Source organism: Schistocerca gregaria, chromosome 3, assembly GCF_023897955.1.
Source record: "Schistocerca gregaria isolate iqSchGreg1 chromosome 3, iqSchGreg1.2, whole genome shotgun sequence".
Taxonomy (NCBI): domain Eukaryota; kingdom Metazoa; phylum Arthropoda; class Insecta; order Orthoptera; family Acrididae; genus Schistocerca; species Schistocerca gregaria.
The window spans coordinates 382,001,694-382,024,956 of NC_064922.1; the positions used below are offsets into that span (position 1 = coordinate 382,001,694).

General features: G+C 38.1%; 1 protein-coding gene across 1 annotated transcript in view; it reads left to right on the forward strand.

The window, feature by feature from the left end:
- LOC126355013 (serine/threonine-protein kinase PLK4) overlaps window positions 1-23,263 on the forward strand; it is a 237,555-nt gene that overhangs the window by 126,104 nt on the left and 88,188 nt on the right. The window contains exons 7-9 of the mRNA XM_050005153.1: window positions 1,874-2,014; window positions 7,965-8,080; window positions 16,638-17,592. Of these exons, the coding sequence (XP_049861110.1) occupies window positions 1,874-2,014; window positions 7,965-8,080; window positions 16,638-17,592 (1,212 nt within the window). The remainder of the gene's footprint in view (window positions 1-1,873; window positions 2,015-7,964; window positions 8,081-16,637; window positions 17,593-23,263) is intronic.

Below are 23,263 nucleotides of genomic sequence, written 5' to 3' on the forward strand. Positions count from 1 at the left end.
ACAAAATTTAACACAAAAGAATGAGATTCATGCTGCAAATTAGTGTACCTAGCAAATATGTTTATTTTCCAGTTCATTCCATCAGTAGACCAGTTCATTTTTCCTTTTCTTGAATTAGTTTACTAAATTCTAAGTAACTTTCAGTGTCGGATGGAGGTTTAGAAGATGCAGTGTAGGGTGTTACGTTATTCCATGAAGTCGCAAAAGTGCTTAATGGTATTAGTATCTGGTGAGTTAGAGGTACGCAAATTATTAAGTCCAGCCTTTGTGATATGAAACATTCCTACATGGAATATGTGCAAAAACTACACAAGGGGACCTTATAGAGCAGCCCTCTCCAAATTGTTTGGTACTTAAAGGTTTGAAGGTTGGCTCCCAGACATCAATTTTCTTTATCAATATGACACCTTTCCCAAAAATACTTGAAAAAATTACCTTTGAAAACAGTAGATTTCTGAGCAAAGTTAAGTATGAAACATTAGTAGCATATTAATGAATTCTTTGGTAGCTAAACATGTGGCATGATAGGATTCAAATCATAAAGTCAATGCCTGTAATCTCTCTACTAACATACTGTTTTTTTTTTATTTCCATGTTGTTAATTAACTAAGATTGAATCATAATTTTAAATAAAACTTAACATATCTTTATTTTTAAGTACTATGTGTGATTATTCCAAAGAATCTCACGTTTGACACTATGCATGCACTTGCGTGCGACCACACACACACACACACACACACACACACACACACACACACACACACAGGTAAAGCCATGATTAATTTGACTTTATGGTAGTAATCAACTATGCCCTTGGCATATTCCCCCACCCCACCCTATCCTTCAGTCCATGGGCCTGTCAGCTGTTTCAGTTGCTTGGTGCTTTTTCACTGTTGAACCATTGATAGGCATGGGTGACATCTATTGGAATAATGTATGATTGTAAGAATATGGGTCATGGTTATGAGGGTTGTTGTTTTGACCATTGTTATACTGATGATCAGGTGCTCTTCACTGCTGTGTCATTAGGAATTTATCTGTCACTTGCAATGGCTATCGGACTTCTATTGCCTTCCATGACTCTACCAATGACTTGACATCTATTCATATTCACACCAGCCTCCATAAATTTTGCCTCTGTCATTTGACAAATGTGTTTTCTAGGGTGAGGCTGCAGCTCACATGGTCCATGATCTTTCTTTTAACAAACACTGATGAAGTTTTTCATGTAGGATGATTATTTGCCTTATTTAATTACTAACTGGCTAGCCCTGCCACAACGTGCCCCAAGGCTGCTCAGTGATTTATTGTAGGTGTGTGGCATTATTGACAATATGATCATTAATTTGTGATCACAAAGAGCATAATGTTAGATACAGCACAGAAAAGGAATCTAACTTGTAAGTTTTAACACTTGTTTTAATATGTGACATTCTTAATTGTGCGCTATATCATTTGCACTATTTATATTGAATTAGTTGATTTATAACTTTATTTACCAGTAAGTAATATTTTGAGTTATTGTGTTACGTAAAACTGCCCATGGGCACCACAAGCTCTTTCTGACTGACTGTAAATAATTTGCCATCTATATTAAGTGTTATTCATTTTCATTTAATGTTTATGGTTTACTTTTAACACTGTAAGATTGGATGGGATGTGTAATTAACCACCATTTTCCTTGTCCAGGCCACTGCAGTCCTTGTTCACAAAATTTTGAATCATCTACCCCTTCATTGTTCTATGTATGTGTGACAAGTCATTGGTTGCTTTCATCACTTTTTATGTTTCAAAATCATTTTCTCTATTTGAATTAAGCGGCATGTGTGGTGAATTTATTATACAACTTTTAAACTATTTCTGATTTCAGATGCCATTTAACATATCAGCAGAGGCAAGAAATATAATAGATTCTATGCTGAAGAAGAATCCTAAAGATAGAATATCTCTGCATGATGTACTGGATCATCCATTCATGAAACAAACAGAGAAACCAAAATTTTTGCCACAGGTTAATAAGATTTGCTTACCATTATATAATATAATTTTATATCAGTTCATTATTTGTTTTACAAGTATTTCTTATTTAATTATTTTCTCCGTTGCCAGGACTATAATGTTTGTGTAAACATTCTTATCAAAGGAAAAATTCATTCGAGAAAACGTAACATTGAAAAGAGGAAACAAAAGTGAAAAAAACTAATCATAGCTTTTGGAACTGTTAGTTTCTTCCTCAGAGAGAAACAAGTGAAAAGTTGAGGAAGGTTAGAAAGGATGAGTAAGTCACTCAGATCTAAGTGTGGTAATGACCCACATCCTGGGGTCTGAGTGATGTGCTCCTCATTTCTATCCTTGCACAACTTGCCCATCTCTCCTTGCTGTGAAAAGAACTAATAATTCTGAAGACTAAGATGAGTTTTTGACTTTTAAATGTATCTGTCAGCAGTACTGGAATTCCATATCCTGAAGATAATTATTGGCCGGCAATTCTGTCACTTTGTTGTTCCAACATTTGTCTGTGACCCGTAATTCAAATTTTATTTTTCTCACAAATGTCATTGCATAATGGATTAATATATCTTTATATGTGAGCATGTTAAGTTAATTACATATATATCTAAAAACAAAGATGATGTGACTTACCAAACAAAAGCGCTGGCAGGTCGATAGACACACAAACACACACAAACATACACACAAAATTCTAGCTTTCGCAACCAACGGTTGCTTCTTCAGGAAAGAGGGAAGGAGAGGGAAAGACGAAAGGATGTGGGTTTTAAGGGAGAGGTTAAGGAGTCATTCCAATCCCGGAAGCGGAAAGACTTACCTTAGGGGGAAAAAAGACAGGTGTACACTCGCACACATACACATATCCATCCGCACATACACAGACACAAGCAGAAAATGTCTGCACAGAAATCAAAGACAGACAGCATGTCATACACCTCATTGAAACAGACATAATCAACTGTTCTTGGATTTTCTATTAACCTGTATTGTTATGACTACCTGTTAATTTAAAAAACAGCTATTTTGTGCAGTGTAGCCTGCAGCTATGTGATTTGGGAGTAGCCATTAGGCTGCCAGAGGTGCCGAAAGTGATCGCGCATACAATGCTTGGAAGATTCTCTGGCTAGGCACTTTGATGTAAGTGATCCACTGATACTCATTTTGAGTTAACGATTTGTAGGTCAAAGTGGGCTGCTTCTTCCTTTTTTCGTCATATGTGTCTGTGGCATAATTGATTGAATAACACAGATTGAAAGCATTACTAAGAAAGAACTTTATATAAAATTTTAGTTTGTCCATATCCTCTGATCAGGCAGAACATTATGACCACCGACCTACTATTGATATAATCCCAATAGCAGCAACACCTGGCGAAGAATGACTGATAGTCAGATACATGCACTGTGCATGCGATATCAGTGAGTGTGCTGTCCGCGTGTAGAACGGGGAGGGCACGCTATCTATCTGAGTTTGACCAAGGGCAGATTGTGATGACTCCATAGGCTCTTCATGAGCATTTTGGAAACTGCATGACCTGTTGGGTGTTCAGGGAGTGGTGTGGTGAGTGTCTTCAACACATTGCGAAATCAAGGTGAAATCGCATCCAGACGTTGTGGGGTTGGACAGCCACCCTTCAGATGTTGTGTTTCGTAGGCTGGGCACACTGGTAAAACAGGACAAATTCTGAACTGTGGTGGATCTAACATCAGACATTAATGCTGGGCAGAGTACATGTGTATCTGAATACAAAGTGCACTGAATGCTGCAAACGATAGGTCTCCACAGCTCCCGAACCATGCATGTGCCAGTGTTAACACCACGACATTGGCAACAATGACTGAAATTGGCATGTGAGCATTGGCTGGACATTGGCACAGTGGTGGAGCATTGCATGATCTGATGAATCCTGACACCTTCATCATGCTAATGGGAGGACTTGAATCCATCGTCTTCCAGGAGAATAGCTCCTGTACTGCAGGACAGAGACAAGCTGGTGGCAGCTCCATTATGCTCTGAGGAACACTTACGTAGGCATTCATGGGTCCACTAGAGCTTGTTCAAGGTACCCTGATGGCCAAGGAGTATCGTACAATGGTTGCCGACCACGTACACCCTTTCATGACAATTATGTTTTCCGATGGCAGTGGTATTTTTCAACAAGATAATGTGCAAAGTCACAAGACCAGGTGTGTGGATGGAATGGTTCGAGGAACACAGTGGGGAGTTCCAATTGATGTGCTGGCCCCTCAACGTGCTGGATCTGAACCCAATCAAACACGTCTGTGATGTGATTGAATGTTATGTCAGAGCTCATCATCGCCCCCCCCCCCCCTCCCCTCTATAATGTACAGGAATTAGGTGTTTTGGGTGTGTTGATATGGTGCCAACTCCCTTCAGCAACCTACCAAGCCCTCCTTACTTCCATGCCACAATGCATCGCCACAGTTATCCTTGCCAAAGTTGGCCATACTGACCATCAGGTAGGTGGCCGTGATGTTCTGGCTGATGAGTGTATGTTTAGCTACCTTTAAGTAGGTCACTTGTTAACAGCATGGCTCTGCCAGAAATGAAAGTGAGTGGGAGCTCCAGATGGCCAAGCATTTATAAAAAAACAGCACTTTTGATGCAGACTGGGTTAGTCATGAGCCATTTACGTTAACATTGTTTGCAGGAAGTAGTTGGTGCAGCAGGAAGACTAGAGAACAGCAATCCAAGGGTCATGGGATCAAGTCTATACAGAAACAGTTATTTATTTATTTATAATTTTCAGGTTTTGCCTTACTTATTATCTAAATAAATTGAAATAATGGTCACTATATTGTATGTATTAACATTTTCATAACCGGCATGAAAAGAAAAGGCAAAATATCAATTGGGGTTGCAAATAAGTTTCCATTAAGGTATCGTAAAGTGTACACAAGAATTTTGTATATAAAATTACTTTTATTATTTTGCAGGTGATGATATGCACTTGTTGATTGTAAAAACAGGGAAACAGTAATTTTCTCAGCATCTGACACACATTATAAATGCCACATTGTTGCAGTTACATGTTAGTTTTAAAATTCTTTCAAGAAAAGCAGACTTAGTTTGCATTGATAAAAATTTCTGTCTCATCATATAGTTTGTTAGAAAACCACACGTAACACATTTCACAAAATATTGGTGAGTATAGGTGGTGCAGTCTTCTTGGGGCATTATTTCTTGTTGAAGCTTATTGATCAAATTCTTTACAGGGTGATAAAAATGACTTTGTAGGGTTGCACTAGCAGAGTTCATTTGGAGCGAATCATTTTAATAGTAGTTGTTGTTGCGGTCTTCAGTCCTGACACTGATTTGATGCAGCTCTCCATGCTATTCTATCCTGTGCAAGCTTCTTCATCTCCCAGTACCTACTGCAACCTACATCCATCTGAATCTGTTTAGTGTATTCATCTCTTGGTCTCCCTCTACGATTTTTACCCTCCACGCTGCCCTCTAATACTAAATTGGTGATCCCTTGATGCCTCAGAACATGTCCTACCAACCGGTCCCTTCTTCTTGTCAAATTGTGCCACAAACTCCTCTTCTCCCCAATTCTAATCAATACCTCCTCATTAGTTATGTGATCTACCCATCTAATCTTCTGCATTCTTCTGTAGCACCACATTTCGAAAGCTTCTATTCTCTTCCTGTCCAAACTACTTATTGTCCATGTTTCACTTCCATACGTGGCTACACTCCATACAAATACTTTCAGAAACTAGTTCTTGACACTTCTCAGCATCACCCGACTTAATTAGACTACATTCCATTATCCTTGTTTTGCTTTTGTTGATGTTCATTTTATATCTTCCTTTCAAGACACTGTCCATTCCGTTCAACTGCTCTTCCAAGTCCTTTGCTGTCACTGACAGAATTACAATGTCATCGGCGAACCTCAAAGTTTTTATTTCTTCTCCATGGATTTTAATACCTACTCCGAATTTTTCTTTTGTTTCCTTTACTGCTTGCTCAATATACAGATTGAATAACATTGGGGAGAGGCTACAACCATGTCTCACTCTCTTCCCAACTGGTGCTTCCCTTTCATGTCCCTCGACTCTCATAACTGCCACCTGGTTTCTGTACAAATTGTAAATAGCCTTTCGTTCCCGGTATTTTACCCTGCCACCTTTAGAAGTTGAAAGAGAGTATTCCAGTCAACATTGTCAAAAGCTTTCTCTAACTCTACAAATGCTAGAAATGTAGGTTTGCCTTTCCTTAATCTTTCTTGTAAGATAACTTAAGGTCAATATTGCCTCACGTGTTCCAATATTTCTACAGAATCCAAACTGATCTTCCCCGAGGTCGGCTTCTACCAGTTTTTCCATTCGTCTGTAAATAATTTGCGTTAGTATGTTGCAGCTGTGACTTATTAAACTGATAGTTCGGTATTTTTCACATCTGTCAACACCTGCTTTCTTTGGGATTGGAATTATTATATTCTTCTTGAAGTCTGAGGGTACTTAGCCTGTCTCATACATCTTGCTCACCAGATGGTAGAGTTTTGTCAGGACTGGCTCTCCCAAGGGTGTCAGTAGTTCTAATGGAATGCTGTCTACTCCCGGGGCCTTGTTTCGGCTCAGGTCTTTCAGTGCTCTGTCGAACTCTTCACGCAGTATCGTATCTCCCATTTCATCTTCATCTACATTCTCTTCCATTTTAATAGTGTACAATGGCAATTCTTCTAAACATTGAATAATCTCATCATATAATTGTGGATTTGTTTGCCCTCCCCATAAGTCAGTTAACAAAAGAAATTTATTACTCTGTGGGTAGGGCTTTATCACACCAGTCAAAACATTTTTGTGTAAGGCTGTTTTAAGTTTCCCAGATTTTGGCGAAGTAATGGCATTACTATATTTTGCCATGTATACTTCCACAACTTTTTGAATCCCTGGTACAAATGAGCCAAACCTCGCATAGGCACGCGTATACTGTTGGCAACAAGAGGGTCACCTTGTTCATATCCTGTCCTTTCCCGGTAACTGCTTTTGCCCCTCAGTTGTCCAGTGTTCAGCTGTAAGTTGACAGATACTGCCAACCTGAAAACAGAGCATACAGAAGTGAGTATTTTATTGTACATGATAGTAAAAAGAGTATTTTAATTGATGTTGATGAATGAGAATTCTCGGCTTACTGTTTTGACCAGACACTTTAATTACAGTCCCTTCTTGGAAAGTTATTTCCAGAGTCCTCATGGATCCTGTAAATGCAATCCTGTGTTGGAAATTTATTTGCAATCGAAAGTTTACATTTGCTTATTTTTTCATGCCTTTGATGAACGTATTAATAAATACAATATATTGAGCATTATTTCAGTTCGATTGCAGTATAGGTAACATAAAAATTGAAAATTAAAAAAATATATATATTCCAAATATGGGCTCGCCCCCATGGCTCTCGGAATACCTTTGTGTACTTACCTCACTGCGCCAACCTCTGCTTAGAAACTTCGCTAACACAAATGCCTCATGCCTCACTCAGACCATGCCAAAAATACTAGTTTTTCTAAACATATGGGCGTCTGGAGCTTTCACTCTTTCACTTTCATTTCTGACCAAGGCTTGCGTGTACCAAAAATTTGGACAAAATCGGTGATAACTAGTAGGCACTGTCACCTTGTGAGAAGTCAGAAAACTCTGATGCAGTTAGTATTTTGCTGCACAGCTACATAATATTGTAATCTCTTAGCTACCTTGATTTGATATATGTTTTATTTTGTTGAGATAATTTATGAAGAAACTAGATAGAGGATTACTAGATTCTGTTAGTTCCCTTTGAAAAATAGAGATGTGATGGTATAGAAATTTAGGGTATCCAAGTAACCGCAAAATAGCTTGTTGTTATTTCCAATTTTCAGTTAAATCATTTTAAGTTACCACAATGTGTGTAAACTTGGACCTGAAAATCTGAACTTGTTATTTCAGAATATTTCTCAAGACCATTCTGACAGTGGAGTGGGAACGATGTCAGCTGGCAGCACTAGAGATAGCTCACGTTCTAGTGAGCAAAGATATCAGCACAGAAACAACTTACGTTCCAGGTTCGTTACTGTATCACATACTAGAAGCAGACAGAATGGATGAAAAGATAATAGCGAAGAATGTTTAGAAATGTATAAGAAATGAGTTATGTGGTGCATTTCCTAAGTTTTAAGACTGACGTTGTCAGAAGGCTTTTAATATCGTTGTTTTCCAGCTCATGCTTCCCAAAGGCAGCACACGGGCACTTACCATGTCTCTTTGTCATTATACAGTAATTTCTTCCCTTCTGCTTTCACATCAGGCCTCATTTGAGCACTTAATGCTTTTCAAGGTCTAACCACTATATGCTTGACTCATCCTCTAATTGCTTTTCTCCTTTCACTTACCTGCAAAAGTAAATTTTTGGTGCTTCAGTGCTTTTCATTGTCTCATTAAAAGTCAGTAATGCTTTAATGTCTGATCATGTGTAACAAGAGTTGGCAACCTTCTTTTACCTCCAGACTGCATCATCAAAATCAGAATATCTTGTAGACAGTTCAAATTTTCAACTTAATATTTTAAAAATGGTGATTGGCAAATAAGTCAAAATTGAAATTTTTTTTCCAAATATCACTCTTAGGCATTATCTTAAAATGAAACATATACTAATTTAGTAAAAGAAACATACTGGTACCGAATATTTTAAATCAAAATTTTATGTAAGACAAAAAAAAATCTGAATGTGTCTTGTGTAGCTATGCAGAAGAGATGACTTGTGTGTACACAACAGTACTACTACAGAGTAAGGGAAAAAGGAACAAAATAACATAAAAAGATGGAGAGAAAGTTCGTTCATATTCAGCAGTACACAACTTTACAAATGCGTAACCCTGGAGATACGAGAGCTGCCTGTTAAGTTTTTATGAAAACAATTTTAAAAAACATTTTTTGGTACAGATGATTTTATTATTTTTCAGAAATTTGGCCTTTAAACTTGTTTACTCTTTTACATGGGTTCAAACCAGTCCTGAAAACATTTTTTTCAGTTTTGATGTTAGCACCGCAAAACCATGGTTTTGAAAATATTCAACAGCTTCTTGAGATGATGAGAATGTTTTGTTTTACATATGAGAACAAAAAGAATTCATAAGGCAATGAATTGGGTGAATTTTGTGATGTAATTTGTAACTTGCAACAAACAAATTGTTTATGGATTTTGGTTTTAACTGTTCTCTTATAAGTAATGATCGTGAAATATACAGTTTAATCAAAGAAACCTGCCACTATTTTCCTGGAAGGGATTCAGAAATGAACGACTGTTGTTGATTTTGATTAATCTGGGAACATGCACATTGTTGATTAATGATTATTTTCCAGTTTCCTCAAATTTATCCAAGTTTTGTTTTCCTTACACTGGTGTCATGAGCCTGCTTTGAGCTTCAATCAGACTGTTCTGAATCCATTGTGAACAGATCTTTGTTACCACTAAATGTTCATAAAAAAGCTAATTTACTGTTACGCAATAAAATACACATTGTTTTGAGAGAATCATTGAAGATGATTCTTGCTTCAATTACTAACACTTCCAATGTTCTCTTGTACGTAATTGGAACATCCATATCAGCTTGCAGCCAACAGTATCTGCACTGTACAAATTACAAATAGTTGGTTCATTGACTAACAGATTTTGATTGTTGTTGTTGTTGTGGTCTTCAGTCCTGAGACTGGTTTGATGCAGCTCTCTATGCTACTCTATCCTGTGCAGGCTTCTTCATCTCCCAGTACTTACTGCAACCTACATCCTTGTGAATCTGCTTAGTGTATTCATCTCTTGGTCTCCCTCTATGATTTTTACCCTCCACGCTGCCCTCCAATACTAAATTGGTGATCCCTTGATGCCTCAGAACAAGTCCTACCAACCGATCCCTTCTTCTGGTCAAGTTGTGCCACAAACTTCTCTTCTCCCCAATCCTATTCAATACTTCCTCATTAGTTATGTGATATACCCATCTAATCTTCAGCATTCTTCTGTAGCACCACATTTCGAACGCTTCTATTCTCTTTTCGTCCAAACTATTTATTGTCCATGTTTAACTTCCATACATGGCTACACACCATACAAATACTTTCAGGAATGACTACCTGACACTTAAATGTATACTCGATGTTAACAAATTTTTCTTCTTCAGAAACGCTTTCCTTACCATTGCCAGTCTACATTTTATATCCTCTCTACTTCGACTATCATCAGTTATTTTGCTCCCCAAATAGCAAAACTCCTTTACTACTTTAAGTGTCTCATTTCCTAATCTAATTCCCTCAGCATCACCCGACTTAATTAGACTACATTCCATTATCCTTGTTTTGCTTTTGTTGATGTTCATCTTATATCCTCCTTTCAAGACACTATCCAATCCGTTCAACTGCTCTTCCAAGTCCTTAGCTGTCTCTGACAGAATTACGATCTCATTGGCGAACCTCAAAGTTTTTACTTCTTCTCCGTGAATTTTAATACCTACTCCGAATTTTTCTTTTGTTTCCTTTACTGCTTGCTCAATATACAGATTGAATAACATCGGGGAGAGGCTACAACCCTGTCTCACTCCTTTCCCAACCACTGCTTCCCTTTCATGTCCCTCGACTCTTATGACTGCCATCTGGTTTCTGTACAAATTGTAAATAGCCTATCTCTCCCTGTATTTTACCCCTGCAATCTTCAGAATTTGAAAGAGAATATTCCAGTCAGCGTTGTCAAAAGCTTTCTCTAAGTCTACAAATGCTAGAAACGTAGGTTTGCCCTTCCCTAATCTCACCAGCTGGTAGAGTTTTGTCAGGACTGGCTCTCCCGAGGCCGTCAGTAGTTCCAATGGTATGTTGTCTACACCGGGGGCCTTGTTTCGACTCTGGTCTTTCAGTGCTCTGTCAAACTCTTCACGCAGTATCATATCTCCCATTTCATCTTCATCTACATCCTCTTCCATTTCCATGATATTGTCCTCAAGTACATCGCCCTTGTATAGACCTTCTATATACTCCTTCCAGCTTTCTGCTTTCCCTTCTTTGCTTAGAACTGGGTTTCCATCTGAGCTCTTGATATTCATACAAGTGGTTCTCTTATCTCCAAAGGTCTCTTTAATTTTCCTGCAGGCAGTATCTACCTTACCCCTAGTGATGTAAGCTTGTTTGAGGATTTGATATGTTAAATTTTCACACAACATATTCAGTGGTTAACATAGTTCAGTGGTAACAAAAATTTGACTGTATCAGTTTCATAGATAACATGAAGTTGCAGCCAAGTGTGTGGATTTCTCACATTAATCTCTTCCTGCACAGTGAGGAGAGAGAGTGGCAGTTTTTCTGGAAGTTGTGCAATTCTCAGGAAAACTAATTTTGCATGAAAAAGTCTGGGAAATATCAGAAAATTCTAAAAGACTTGCAGATTTGTGAAGCACTCTGTGGGGATTTCAGTATTTCATTGACTGAAACAGCTGTACAGATGTATCTGTGGATTCTGCTTTGATGAACAATCACTTGTGCAGCTGTCACATGAGGAAAAACAAAGCAGAGCCTTGAGTCTTTTTAGTGTGTGTTGCTTGTTTGCAGCTGCCTCCTGTGTACTGACTGGCATTAGGAGTCTTCATTATTATCTGCAGGTATGTATTTGTGGCAAAAGGTGGGTTCCTGTGGCCCTGGGGTCCGAGTGACCTGCCTCTCCTTTCTGACCCTCCCCAACCTTTCATGTTTCCTTTTCAAGGAAGGAGTCAATAGTTCCGATGAATAGGATGACATCTTGTACTTATTTTATTATATGCCTGTTGACAGTACTGAAAAATTTACCTTCTGAAGGTACTGTATTTACCCGATTATGAGACGATGTTTTCCCCCACATTTGTCAATTGAAAACTATGGGGTTGTCTTATATTCACACATTATACTATTGCTCCCGAGGCCAATGTTTTTACATTGTTCAATAGGTTGATGTAGCAATTGTCTCATACTTACAGATGAAGTTTTGGCTATTGAGGTTTTGTACAAATTTATTTTGTACAATGCTGTAGGGTAGGGCATATCTGACAGTACTTGCATTTGAATAGACTTGAGGTTTCTCGATACGCCAATGTGCTGAATACGGTATCAACCTTGCTCAAACAGTCACATTACATTTGAATTGCAGGGCTAGTGAAAGGGATGCACAAGAAGCTATTAACTAGCTACTAAAATAATATAATGCTCTGTTTAAAAATTGACAATATTGTGGAACACAGGAGAAAATAACATAAAATTCTGTCAACATAAAACTACTTCTTCTTCTTCTTTCTTTCTTCTCTCTCTCTCTCTCTCTCTCTCTCTCTCTCTCTCTCTCTCTCTCTCTCTCTCTCTCTCTTTTTTTTACAGAAAGATCCTCATACAGATACCATTGACATACATTTATGTTGCTTTTTAAAGTAAAAGTACCATTCAAAGTTAAAATCTTGTCCTTTAAAAACCATTACTTGATTCTGACTGAAATCAGTATTTTATTTGGTTATGAGAGACTAATGATTTATCAGGTGGATTGCAAATGAGAAACTCGATTGCTGTACATGCATTAGAATTCTGGAGAATATCGTTACCGGCTTTTAATCAGCTTTAGAAGATGATGACATTGAGATGGAATGAGAAGGAAAATTAATCCAGAATGAAACATCTAACAAATTAAATAAATCATGTTAAACTGATTGTTGCAGCTGTTGTTGTGAGGATAAATTGTACCAGAAAGACCCATTGTGGAGACAGTATGAACAGATGTTACTAGACTTGGCTGAATGGTGATTGCAGTCTTTTACTTATGTGTTAGCTGCTGTTTATCTTATTACCTGCAACCTATAAGATATTGCCTCCCATGTTTTACTTAAGCACAGGACTACGGAAAGTTTGAGAGGGAACAGTTACCCAGTTTGGCTGAGAACTTTGTGCAGCCGACTTTGGGAATGTGTACTATGTACTTTGGCTTTTTGCAAACATGTACCATATTTAAACTGCAGTTTGCCTGACTCCATTTGCATTCATAATCAAACTGACTTTAGAGTTGGATAAATACTCAAAAATAGCATACATGTCTGTAGGAGACACAAAAAGTCTAGATGGGGGCCAGTGCTTGGTTATATGTTTTGTGCACCAATGTTCTCAATGTTCATTGTGAGGTATGATGGGAACAATTGGGGGTGTGTCGATGGAACAGCAGCAGGCAGACAATATGTTTGGAAGCAAGAGACGTTAAACAAATTCAAAAGAAACACTCAAATATTTGTGATAGTGGAGGTATAAGTTTCACAACTGTCCTGTTTGGATAATGCTGATGATTAAGAGTAGTGATACTACAGATGACCAGTAGTCAAGATACAAATTAAAGTAAATAATTTTTTTGTTTATTTTATTTCTCATTGTATTCTCAAAGTGTAGACAAGCAATAAATGGTGTAAAGTTAGAATAGGTTTAATGTTAACTATTTATACAGAACCATTACATCAATAAAAGTTTGTAATTTTGATTAGTCATAATATGTTAAATAAATTTTTCTTGTGGAGGCTTTTAAGAAAGGGGGGTCATCTTATATCCAGGGTCATCTTATACTTGGGTAAATATGATAAGTGCTGTGCTAATATACGAACAGGTATGTTTTGTTGATCATTATTAACTATTTTAGTTTTTTACCTCTTTTATGACTTAACTGCAGTGTCACACTTAAAATAAACTGTGACAATTGCACAAGTGCCTGTTTAGAAAATTGCTCAACTCGTATAATCAAAGTATATAATGTTACATACCGTAATGTCAAGTCCCGCACTCAGTGTGACACAGACTGCATTTTTTTTATTTCGTTGGCATATGGTGTCAAACTGTTCTTTTGAGAATTTAAGTTTGATTTTGCATACAATGCCCTGAAGTCTGGTTTTAAAAGATCAGTGGAATCATTTCTGAAGCCAGAGGTATTGATGAATGCCATATTGATAATATGTCAACATGTACAAAATTGTGATAATTTAGTCTGTACAAAACTTTGATACTTGTAAGTAACTACAGTTGATAAATCATTGAGACAGTAGAATTGCTTCAGTTTCTTAAAGAGTGTAAAATATCTCTAGAGTTCATCAGCAGGGTATTCATCTGCAGTCTATGTTCTCATCTATTGACAAAAACCTTCAAGTACTCTGGCTTCTAATCTGATGGAACAAATCTTGATTTGAGTCAGAAATAGTTGGATGAATTCTTTTTCATACTTGTAAAAAAGAATTGTTGTTGCATTTTAGCTGTTGCTGTTATGCAAGGTGGGTGATTAGTTTGATCTTTTCTGAACAGGAAGTCTAGCAGAAAAAATATGCAAATGATGAATTTCAAATGGTTTCCAGGTTTCTTCCACAGCAACGGTATGTAAATAGAGCTCTCTTTGAACAAAATCTGTCTGAAGATATTAATCATTGCACACAAGAAAGTCTATGACACATTCATATTTAGGTTCAGTTTTCTTGTCATTATTATTGTGGTCTTCAGACTCAAAACTGGTTATTACCAGCTCATCATACTAGTCTGTCCTGTGAAAGTCTCATTTTGTAACCGCCAACTCAAAAAGAGGTTGTTATAAGTTTAATGTGTATGTCTGTCAGTGGCATCATATCTCCTAAATGAAATGTCCGATTTTAATGCCTACCCTTTTTTTATTATTATTTTTATTATTTAAAGTTGGCTTAATTGTGATGGTTCTCAGCTAGTTCAATGAAACTATGTTCAGCCATTTAAGTTTCATCAGCTAAATTGTGTAAAAATGTTTTCCACCAGCGCCCTCTTTTGATATACGCTATATAATACATAAAAGCTATGTGAAGTTTCATGGTACCTGACTGTAGAACTCAAAAAGATTTAAATAAAAGTCTGAGAGAACATACATTTGTCTTTTATGGTTGCTCAACAATGATAATTTTTGCATTTTGAATCCAGCCATTTTAGCATCTACAATGTGGATACATGGTGATTGTGACTCAGCTGTAAAACAGGACTACAATGAATTCCATTTTACTAATTCTCAAGGTCATGGTTGTTTCTGACAGAATTACAGTAGCACTGACAAACCTTAAAGATTTTGTGCATTCAACCTGAACTTTTGGTTTGCCTTTCTGCTTGCTATATGTACAGATTGTGTAACAGGAGATATAAGTAACAATCTTGCCTCACTCTTTTGTCAAGTTGCTTCTCCTTTTGATGTTGTTTGACTCATATGAGTCTGCTTTGTGTACACATTGTAGACCACCTTTCACCTACTGCCTTTTACCCTTGCAACTTTCGGATTGCAAAGAGTGTATTCCAGTCTACATTGTCAAAAACTTTCTATATACTGTATCTACAAATGCTATAAAAGTAGGTTTGTCTTCCTTCAGCCTGTCTTCTTAGGTAAGTCATATTGTCAGTGTTGCCTCCAGAACCCAAACTGGTGTTCCTTGTGCTTGAATTCTATGTCATCCAAATCTTTTGCACATAATTCTTGTTAGTGTTTTGCAGCCTTTGCTATTGTGGTTATTACTTTCTCCTTGAAATCTGAAGGTATTTTGCCTGTCTTGAACATCCTGCTTATCAGGTGGAGGGGAAGGGAGGGGGGGGGGGGGGGTTGCCCTCACCATTTGTGTCCACAAGCAGTGTTAAAAGAAAATCTTGCTTTTACATATAATGAATATCAGTTGAAGTTTCAGAATGGAAACACTGGGAAATCTTTTTTGGGAATGTAATCGCCACACAGAGAGAGAGCTAGAAATGCCAGTAAAATAATGGTATGTATTTTTGTGCTGCAAGTGAGCAGTTAAAGACAATCTCACCTAAATAATTTTGAACGGTTGGTGGTGTACGCTGGAGTTTATTTCCCATAATTCTCAATTGAATACAAGAAAACCTTGAGTAAGGAGCATGTGCATGATTTTGTTCTGCCATGACAATGTGATTGCTCAAAGGGCAGTCTAAATGCTTGCATTGTTTGGAGAGCATCTCTTTCAATGTGTTCTACATCTACAGCTACATTTACACTCAGCAAACCACCCAACGGTGTGTGGCGGAGGGCACTTTATGTGCCACTGTCATTACCTCCCTTTTCTGTTCCAGTCGCGTATGGTTCATGGGAAGAATGACTGTCTGAAAGCCTCAGTGACTTGTCCTCCTAGCCAACCAATCCTTCTTTCCTTTCTGAGGAAGGAACATAAAAATATCAAAAGCTAGGATTAGTAACCCCTATGTTAAAGTGTTTCCTATACTACTACTAGGAATTTTGTCTTGTGACTTGTCCTCCCAGCCAACCAATCCTTCTTTTCTTTCTGAGGAAGGAACATAAAAATATCAAAAGCTAGGATTAGTAACCCCTATGTTAAAGTGTTTCCTATACTACTACTACTACTACTACTACTAGGAATTTTGTCTTGTGAGCACCCAGCCATTCTATCTCCTTGTATTTTTAAATTTTTTCCTTAGATATAATTATTTTGTGAGCTTGATAAATTCTCATTGTTGGTGTATCCAAGGGACAAGGATCAAAATAATTATTTCAATGAGACAACCTTTTAATAACATTCACAGTTGTTCAGTCTGGCATTACCTATAACCTGTCTCCTCATTTTTCAGATCTGAAGAACGTCACAAAATTACCCAGCCACAGTTTGAATCGACAAGACATATGGAACAGAAACGAAGGAATATAAACCAGTCACCATCAAGCAGCAATAGCCAGGGGCTTATTCCATCTCAACCACCTCGGTTAGCACGAGGATCTGCAGGGCTTATTACTGGTGCACATAATCCCCATGGTTACTTCCTACGCCCTACATCTTGTGACTACATCCCTGAAGAATCTCGTGCCCTTCACTGTGCCGCCCAAGAAGAGTCCTGCAGGAGTGGAGCAGCAGTGAAGAAGGTTTTTAGTGATTCCCTTCTCCCATCTTTGAACACCAAGTGCTCATCACCTTCTTGTCATGAGAATGTGCATTGTAATGTGCTTGGTCGAGAGGACAACAGTATTTTGAGTAGTTCTGAAAGTGATCCAGAACTTCGTACACTGGAAAACTATAGAAAAGAATTTATGAAGAAACTTCGTATGGGAGGTGGTTTTAATTGTAATTCCGGTGTACATGTTGAGGTGCCAACAGAACAGTCTGAAAACCAGAGTGTTAATTTCAAGAAATATGATGAAATTCGAAATGATAGACGTTATTCTCATAGATCTACTTCTGATTGTGACTGCAGTACTTGTTGTAGAAAGATGGAGATTAGAAGTGGGTGTCAAAGAGAGGACGGTGAAAGGATAGGTGTCTGCCAAACATCCCACTACAGCCACCATTTCCATAGTAATGACCAGAACAAATACACTGTCAAAAAGCCCTCTGATAGTGATAGATCAACCACAGGACCTACAGCAACACCACTTAACACCTCTCGCCTGACGCCAATGCGACACAAATTAGACAGTGCTGTGTGTCACATCCTTCAAGATGGAGATGTCTGTATTGAGTTCCTGAAGAAGAAGAAAAGTAAAAGTGAAAAGGTTGTTGATGTCTGTCGGATATCCGGAGATGGAATTCGTGTACGTATGTCACCTACAAATCTCTCTCTCTCTCTCTCTCTCTCTCTCCCTCTCTCTCTCTCTCTCTCTCTCTCTCTCTCTCTCTCTCACACACACACACACACACACACACACACACACACACACACACACACACACACACACACAAAAGAAACTACAAGAAATTCTCTTCTGGGTCTAGGAAACGGTGAATTAATTTACAACTATACTACAGAAGAACATATTCTTGCAGCCATCGTAATCTGAGTAAGTGCATTTTCATACATGTACTAGTTAAACAGTTGTTATAACTTTGTTTTCTTCTTGATTCAAATGTTTGTATAGACTTCGTATTGATTTTTTCAACCAAAGAAAAAATAAAAGAAGGGACGGGAAGACTCACAATAAGAACAAACTTTGTAGAATGAAATTTTCACTCTACAGCGGAGTGTGCGCTGACATGAAACTTCCTGGCAGATCAAAACTGTGTGCCGGACCGAGACTCGAACTCTGGACCTTTGCCTTTCGCGGGCAAGCACTCTGTTGACTGAGCTACCCAAGCATGACTCACGCCCCGTCCTCACAGCTTTAATTCCACCAGTACCTCGTCTCCTACCTTCCAAACTTCACAGAAGCTCTCCTGCAAAGGTCCTGAGGTCGAGTCTCAGTCCGGCACACAGTTTTGATCTGCCAGGAAGTTTCATACCAACACACACTCCGCTGTAGAGTGAAAATTTCATTCTAGAAACATCCCCCAGGCTGTGACTAAGCCATGTCTCCGCAATATCCTTTCTCCCAGGAGTGCTAGTTCTGAAAGGTTCGCAGGAGAGCTTCTGTGAAGTTTGGAAGGTAGGAGATAAGGTACTGGCGGAATTAAAGCTGTGAGGACGGGGCGTGAGTCGTGCTTGGGTAGCTCAGTCGGTAGAGCGCTTGCCCACGAAAGGCAAAGGTCCCGAGTTCGAGTCTCGGTCCGGCACACAGTTTTGATCTGCCAGGAAGTTTCAGAACAAACTTCGGTTTGGAAACACAATTTATAATATTGTCTTTTTATATTCAGTTGTGATTTGACAAATATTTTTATCTTCATTGGTAAGCCTCCATCCCATAATATTGATAAAGATGGGAGTCATTTTGAGTTTTAGATTTAGTATTGTATTTAGGAAATGTGTCTATTGCAGCATATACATAATACATATGCAGACTTTGCCATGTTTGATATAACATGTAGGCAGCAGTCACTGCATAGCTATTGTTGCTTGTTTCAAAGATGCCACGTAACTACCTTATTATCTTGTTGTAAGATGATCTTGAATATTAAGGCAGCCCCATTATTTGAAGAAACTTTTGAGGATTTTCCTATGGCTAATCTTAATTACATTATGTAAAATATTATAAGGCTTTTTAACAACTTTTTTTCTTTTTTGTATATTTAAAACCTAAAGGTAAAGTTAGAAGTGGTCATCACGGGCATCAAGCTTGCTTGTTACTTGTGACTTGATCAGCTGATCAGGACTGGATTAGTAAGAAACTCATGGCTCGAATACAGGAGCTAATGATTAAGGCAATTCAAGCATACTCACACCGGAAGAGAAATCAGTTAAGCGTGATAATGACTGTGGCCTGAAATCAAAATTGCACTCATGATAAGTAAACATCAAATGAAAATCCTTATTTTATCATAATCATATTTTCATCTTTGCATTTTGTTCCACTCTTGCTAAAAACATCTTTGTATCAAAAAATAGCCATACTTTTCATTTTTTGAGCATGCGCCCAGAAGAAAAATTTGTTTGCTATTGTCATATTCAATTTATGAAGCTTTTCATGAGTGTTTAGTGGAGGAAATTATATGCTTTAAAATGTGACATATGAGAAACACTTCACAATCCTATCTTTGATGCTGAATGTAACCTACAGGACTTAAAGTACTGATTTCAGTCATTATCTGAAAATAAAAATAATAACATTTATTCTGTTGAATAGAGCTCCCTGTCTCATTCCTGTATGACTTCAAAATAATGAAGCAAATTTTTGGAAATTAGAAAAAAAAAAACAAATATTAAAATCTTAAGGGTGATGTACTTGAGGACAATATTGTGAAAATGGAAGAGGATGTAGATAAAGATGAAATGGGAGATATAATACTGCGTGAAGAGTTTGACAGAGCACTGAAAGACCTGAGTCGAATCAAGGCCCCGGGAGTAGACAACATTCCATTAGAACTACTGACACCCTTGGGAGAGCCGGTCTTGACAAAACTCTACCATCTGGTGAGCAAGATGTATGAGACAGGCTAAGTACCCTCAGCAAGAAGAATATAATAATTCCAATCCCAAAGAAAGCAGGTGTTGACAGATGTGAAAAATACCGAACTATCAGTTTAATAAGTCACAGCTGCAAAATACTAACGCGAATTCTTTACAGTCGAATGGAAAAACTGTTGGAAGCCGACCTCAGGGAAGATCAGTTTGTATTCCGTAGAAATATTGGAACACTTGAGGCAATACTGACCTTACGACTTATCTTAGAAGAAAGATTAAGGAAAGGCAAACCTACATTTCTATCATTTGTAGACGTAGAGAAAGCTTTTGACAATGTTGACTGGAATACTCTCTTTCAAATTCTGAAGGTGGCAGGGGTAAAATACAGGGAGAGAAAGGCTATTTACAATTTGTACAGAAACCAGATGGCAGTTATGAGAGTCGAGGGACATGAAAGGGAAGCAGCGGTTGGGAAGAGAGAGAGAGACAGGGTTGTAGCCTCTCCCCAATGTTATTCAATCTGTATATTGAGCAAGCAGTAAAGGAAACAAAAGAAAAATTCGGGAGTAGGTATTAAAATCCATGGAGAAGAAATAAAAACTTTGAGGTTCACCGATGACATTGTAATTCTGTCAGAGACAGCAAAGGACTTGGAAGAGCAGTTGAACGGAATGGATATTGTCTTGAAAGGAGGATACAAGATTAACATCAACAAAAGCAAAACGAGGATAATGGAATGCAGTCAAATTAAATCGCGTGATCCTGAGGGTATTAGATTAGGAAATGAGACACCTAAAGTAGTAAAGGAGTTTTGCTATTTGGGGAGCAAAATAACTGATGATGGTCGAAGTAGAGAGGATATAAAATGTAGACTGGCAATGGCAAGGAAAGCTTTTCTGAAGAAGAGAAATTTGTTAACATCGAGTATAGATTTAAGTGTCAGGAAGTTGTTTCTGAAAGTATTTGTATGGAGTGTAGCCTTGTATGGAAGTGAAACATGGACGATAACTAGTTTGGACAAGAAGAGAATAGAAGCTTTCGAAATGTGGTGCTATGGAAGAATGCTGAAGATTAGATGGGTAGATCACATAACTAATGAGGAGGTATTGATAGAATTGGGGAGAAGAGGAGTTTGTGGCACAATTTGACAAGAAGAAGGGACCGGTTAGTAGGACATGTTCTGAGGCATCAAGGGATCACCAATTTAGCTTTGGAGGGCAGCATGGAGGGTAAAAATCATAGAGGGAGACCAAGAGATGAATACACTAAGCAGATTCAGAAGGATGTAGGTTGCAGTAAATACTGGGAGATGAAGAAGCTTGCACAGGATAGAGTAGCATAGAGAGCTGCATCAAACCAGTCTCAGGACTGAAGACCACAACAACAACAACAACAACAACAACACATGTTTCATAGATCATTTGAATGATACTTTCATCAAAATGATGTGCAGCTTGGGACCATTAAGGGAGTAATCAGCATGTTGTTGTGGTCTTCAGTCCAGAGACTGGTTTGACACAGCTCTCAATGCTACCCTATCCTGTGCAAGCTTCTTCATCTTCCAGTACTCACTGCAACCTACATCCTGCTTAGTGTATTCATCTCTTGGTCTCCCTCTACGATTTTTACCCTCCACGCTGCCCTCCAATGCTAAATTTGTGATCCCTTGATGCCTCAAAACATGTCCTACCAACCGGTCACTTCTTTTTGTCAAGTTGTGCCACAAAATCCTCTTCTCCCCAGTTCTATTCAATACCTCCTCATTAGTTATGTGATCTACCCATCTAATCTTCAGCATTCTTCTGTAGCACCACATTTCGAAAGCTTCTATTCTCTTCTTGTCCAAACTAGTTATTGTCCATGTTTCACTTCCATACAAGGCTACACTCCATACAAATACTTTCAGAAACAACTTCCTGACACTTAAATCTATACTCGATGTTAACAAATTTCCCTTCTTCAGAAAAGATTTCCTTGCCATTGCCAGTCTACATTTTATATCCTCTCTACTTCGACCATCATCAGTTATTTTGCTCCCCAAATAGCAAAACTCCTTTACTACTTTAGGTGTCTCATTTCCTAATGTAATACCCTCAGGATCACCCGATTTAATTTGACTGCATTCCATTATCCTCGTTTTGCTTTTGTTGATGTTAATCTTGTATCCTCCTTTCAAGACAATATCCATTCCGTTCAACTGCTCTTCCAAGTCCTTTGCTGTCTCTGACAGAATTACAATGTCATCGGTGAACCTCAAAGTCTTTATTTCTTCTCCATGAATTTTAATACCTACTCCGAATTTTTCTTTTGTTTCTTTTACTGCTTGCTCAATATACAGATTGAATAACATTGGGGAGAGGCTACAACCATGTCTCACTCTCTTCCCAACTGGTGCTTCCCTTTCATGTCCATCGACTCTCATAACTGCCACCTGGTTTCTGTACAAATTGTAAATAGCCTTTCGTTCCCGGTATTTTACCCTGCCACCTTTAGAAGTTGAAAGAGAGTATTCCAGTCAACATTGTCAAAAGCTTTCTCTATCTCTACAAATGCTAGAAATGTAGGTTTGCCTTTCCTTAATCTTTCTTGTAAGATAACTTAAGGTCAATATTGCCTCACGTGTTCCAATATTTCTACGGAATCCAAACTGATCTTCCCCGAGGTCGGCTTCTACCAGTTTTTCCATTCGTCTGTAAATAATTTGCGTTAGTATTTTGCAGCTGTGACTTATTAAACTGATAGTTCGGTATTTTTCACATCTGTCAACACCTGCTTTCTTTGGGATTGGAATTATTATATTCTTCTTGAAGTCTGAGGGTATTTCGTCTGTCTCATACATCTTGCTCACCAGATGGTAGAGTTTTGTCAGGACTGGCTCTCCCAAGGCCGTCAGTAGTTCTAATGCAATGTTGTCTACTCCCGGGGCCTTGTTTTGACTCAGGTCTTTCAGTGCCCGGTCACACTCTTCACGCAGTATTTTGTCTCCCATTTCATCTTCATCTACATCCTCTTCCATTTCCATAATATTGTCCTCAAGTACATCGCCCACGTATAAACCCTCTATATACTCCTTCCACCTTTCCACCTTCCCTTCTTTGCTTAGGACTGGGTTTCCATCTGAGCTCTTGATATTCATACAAGTGGTTCTCTTCTTTCCAAAGGTCTCTTTAATTTACCTGTAAGCAGTATCTATCTTACCCCTAGTTAGATAAGCCTCTACATCCTTACATTTGTCCTCTAGCCATCCCTGCTTAGCCATTTGCACTTCCTGTCGATCTCATTTTTGAGACAGTTGTATTCCTTTTTTCCTGCTTCGTTTACTGCGTTTTTATATTTTCTCCTTTCATCAATTAAGTTTAATATTTCTTCTGTTACCCAAGGATTGCTACTAGCCCTCGTCTTTTTACCTACTTGATCGTCTGCTGCCTTCA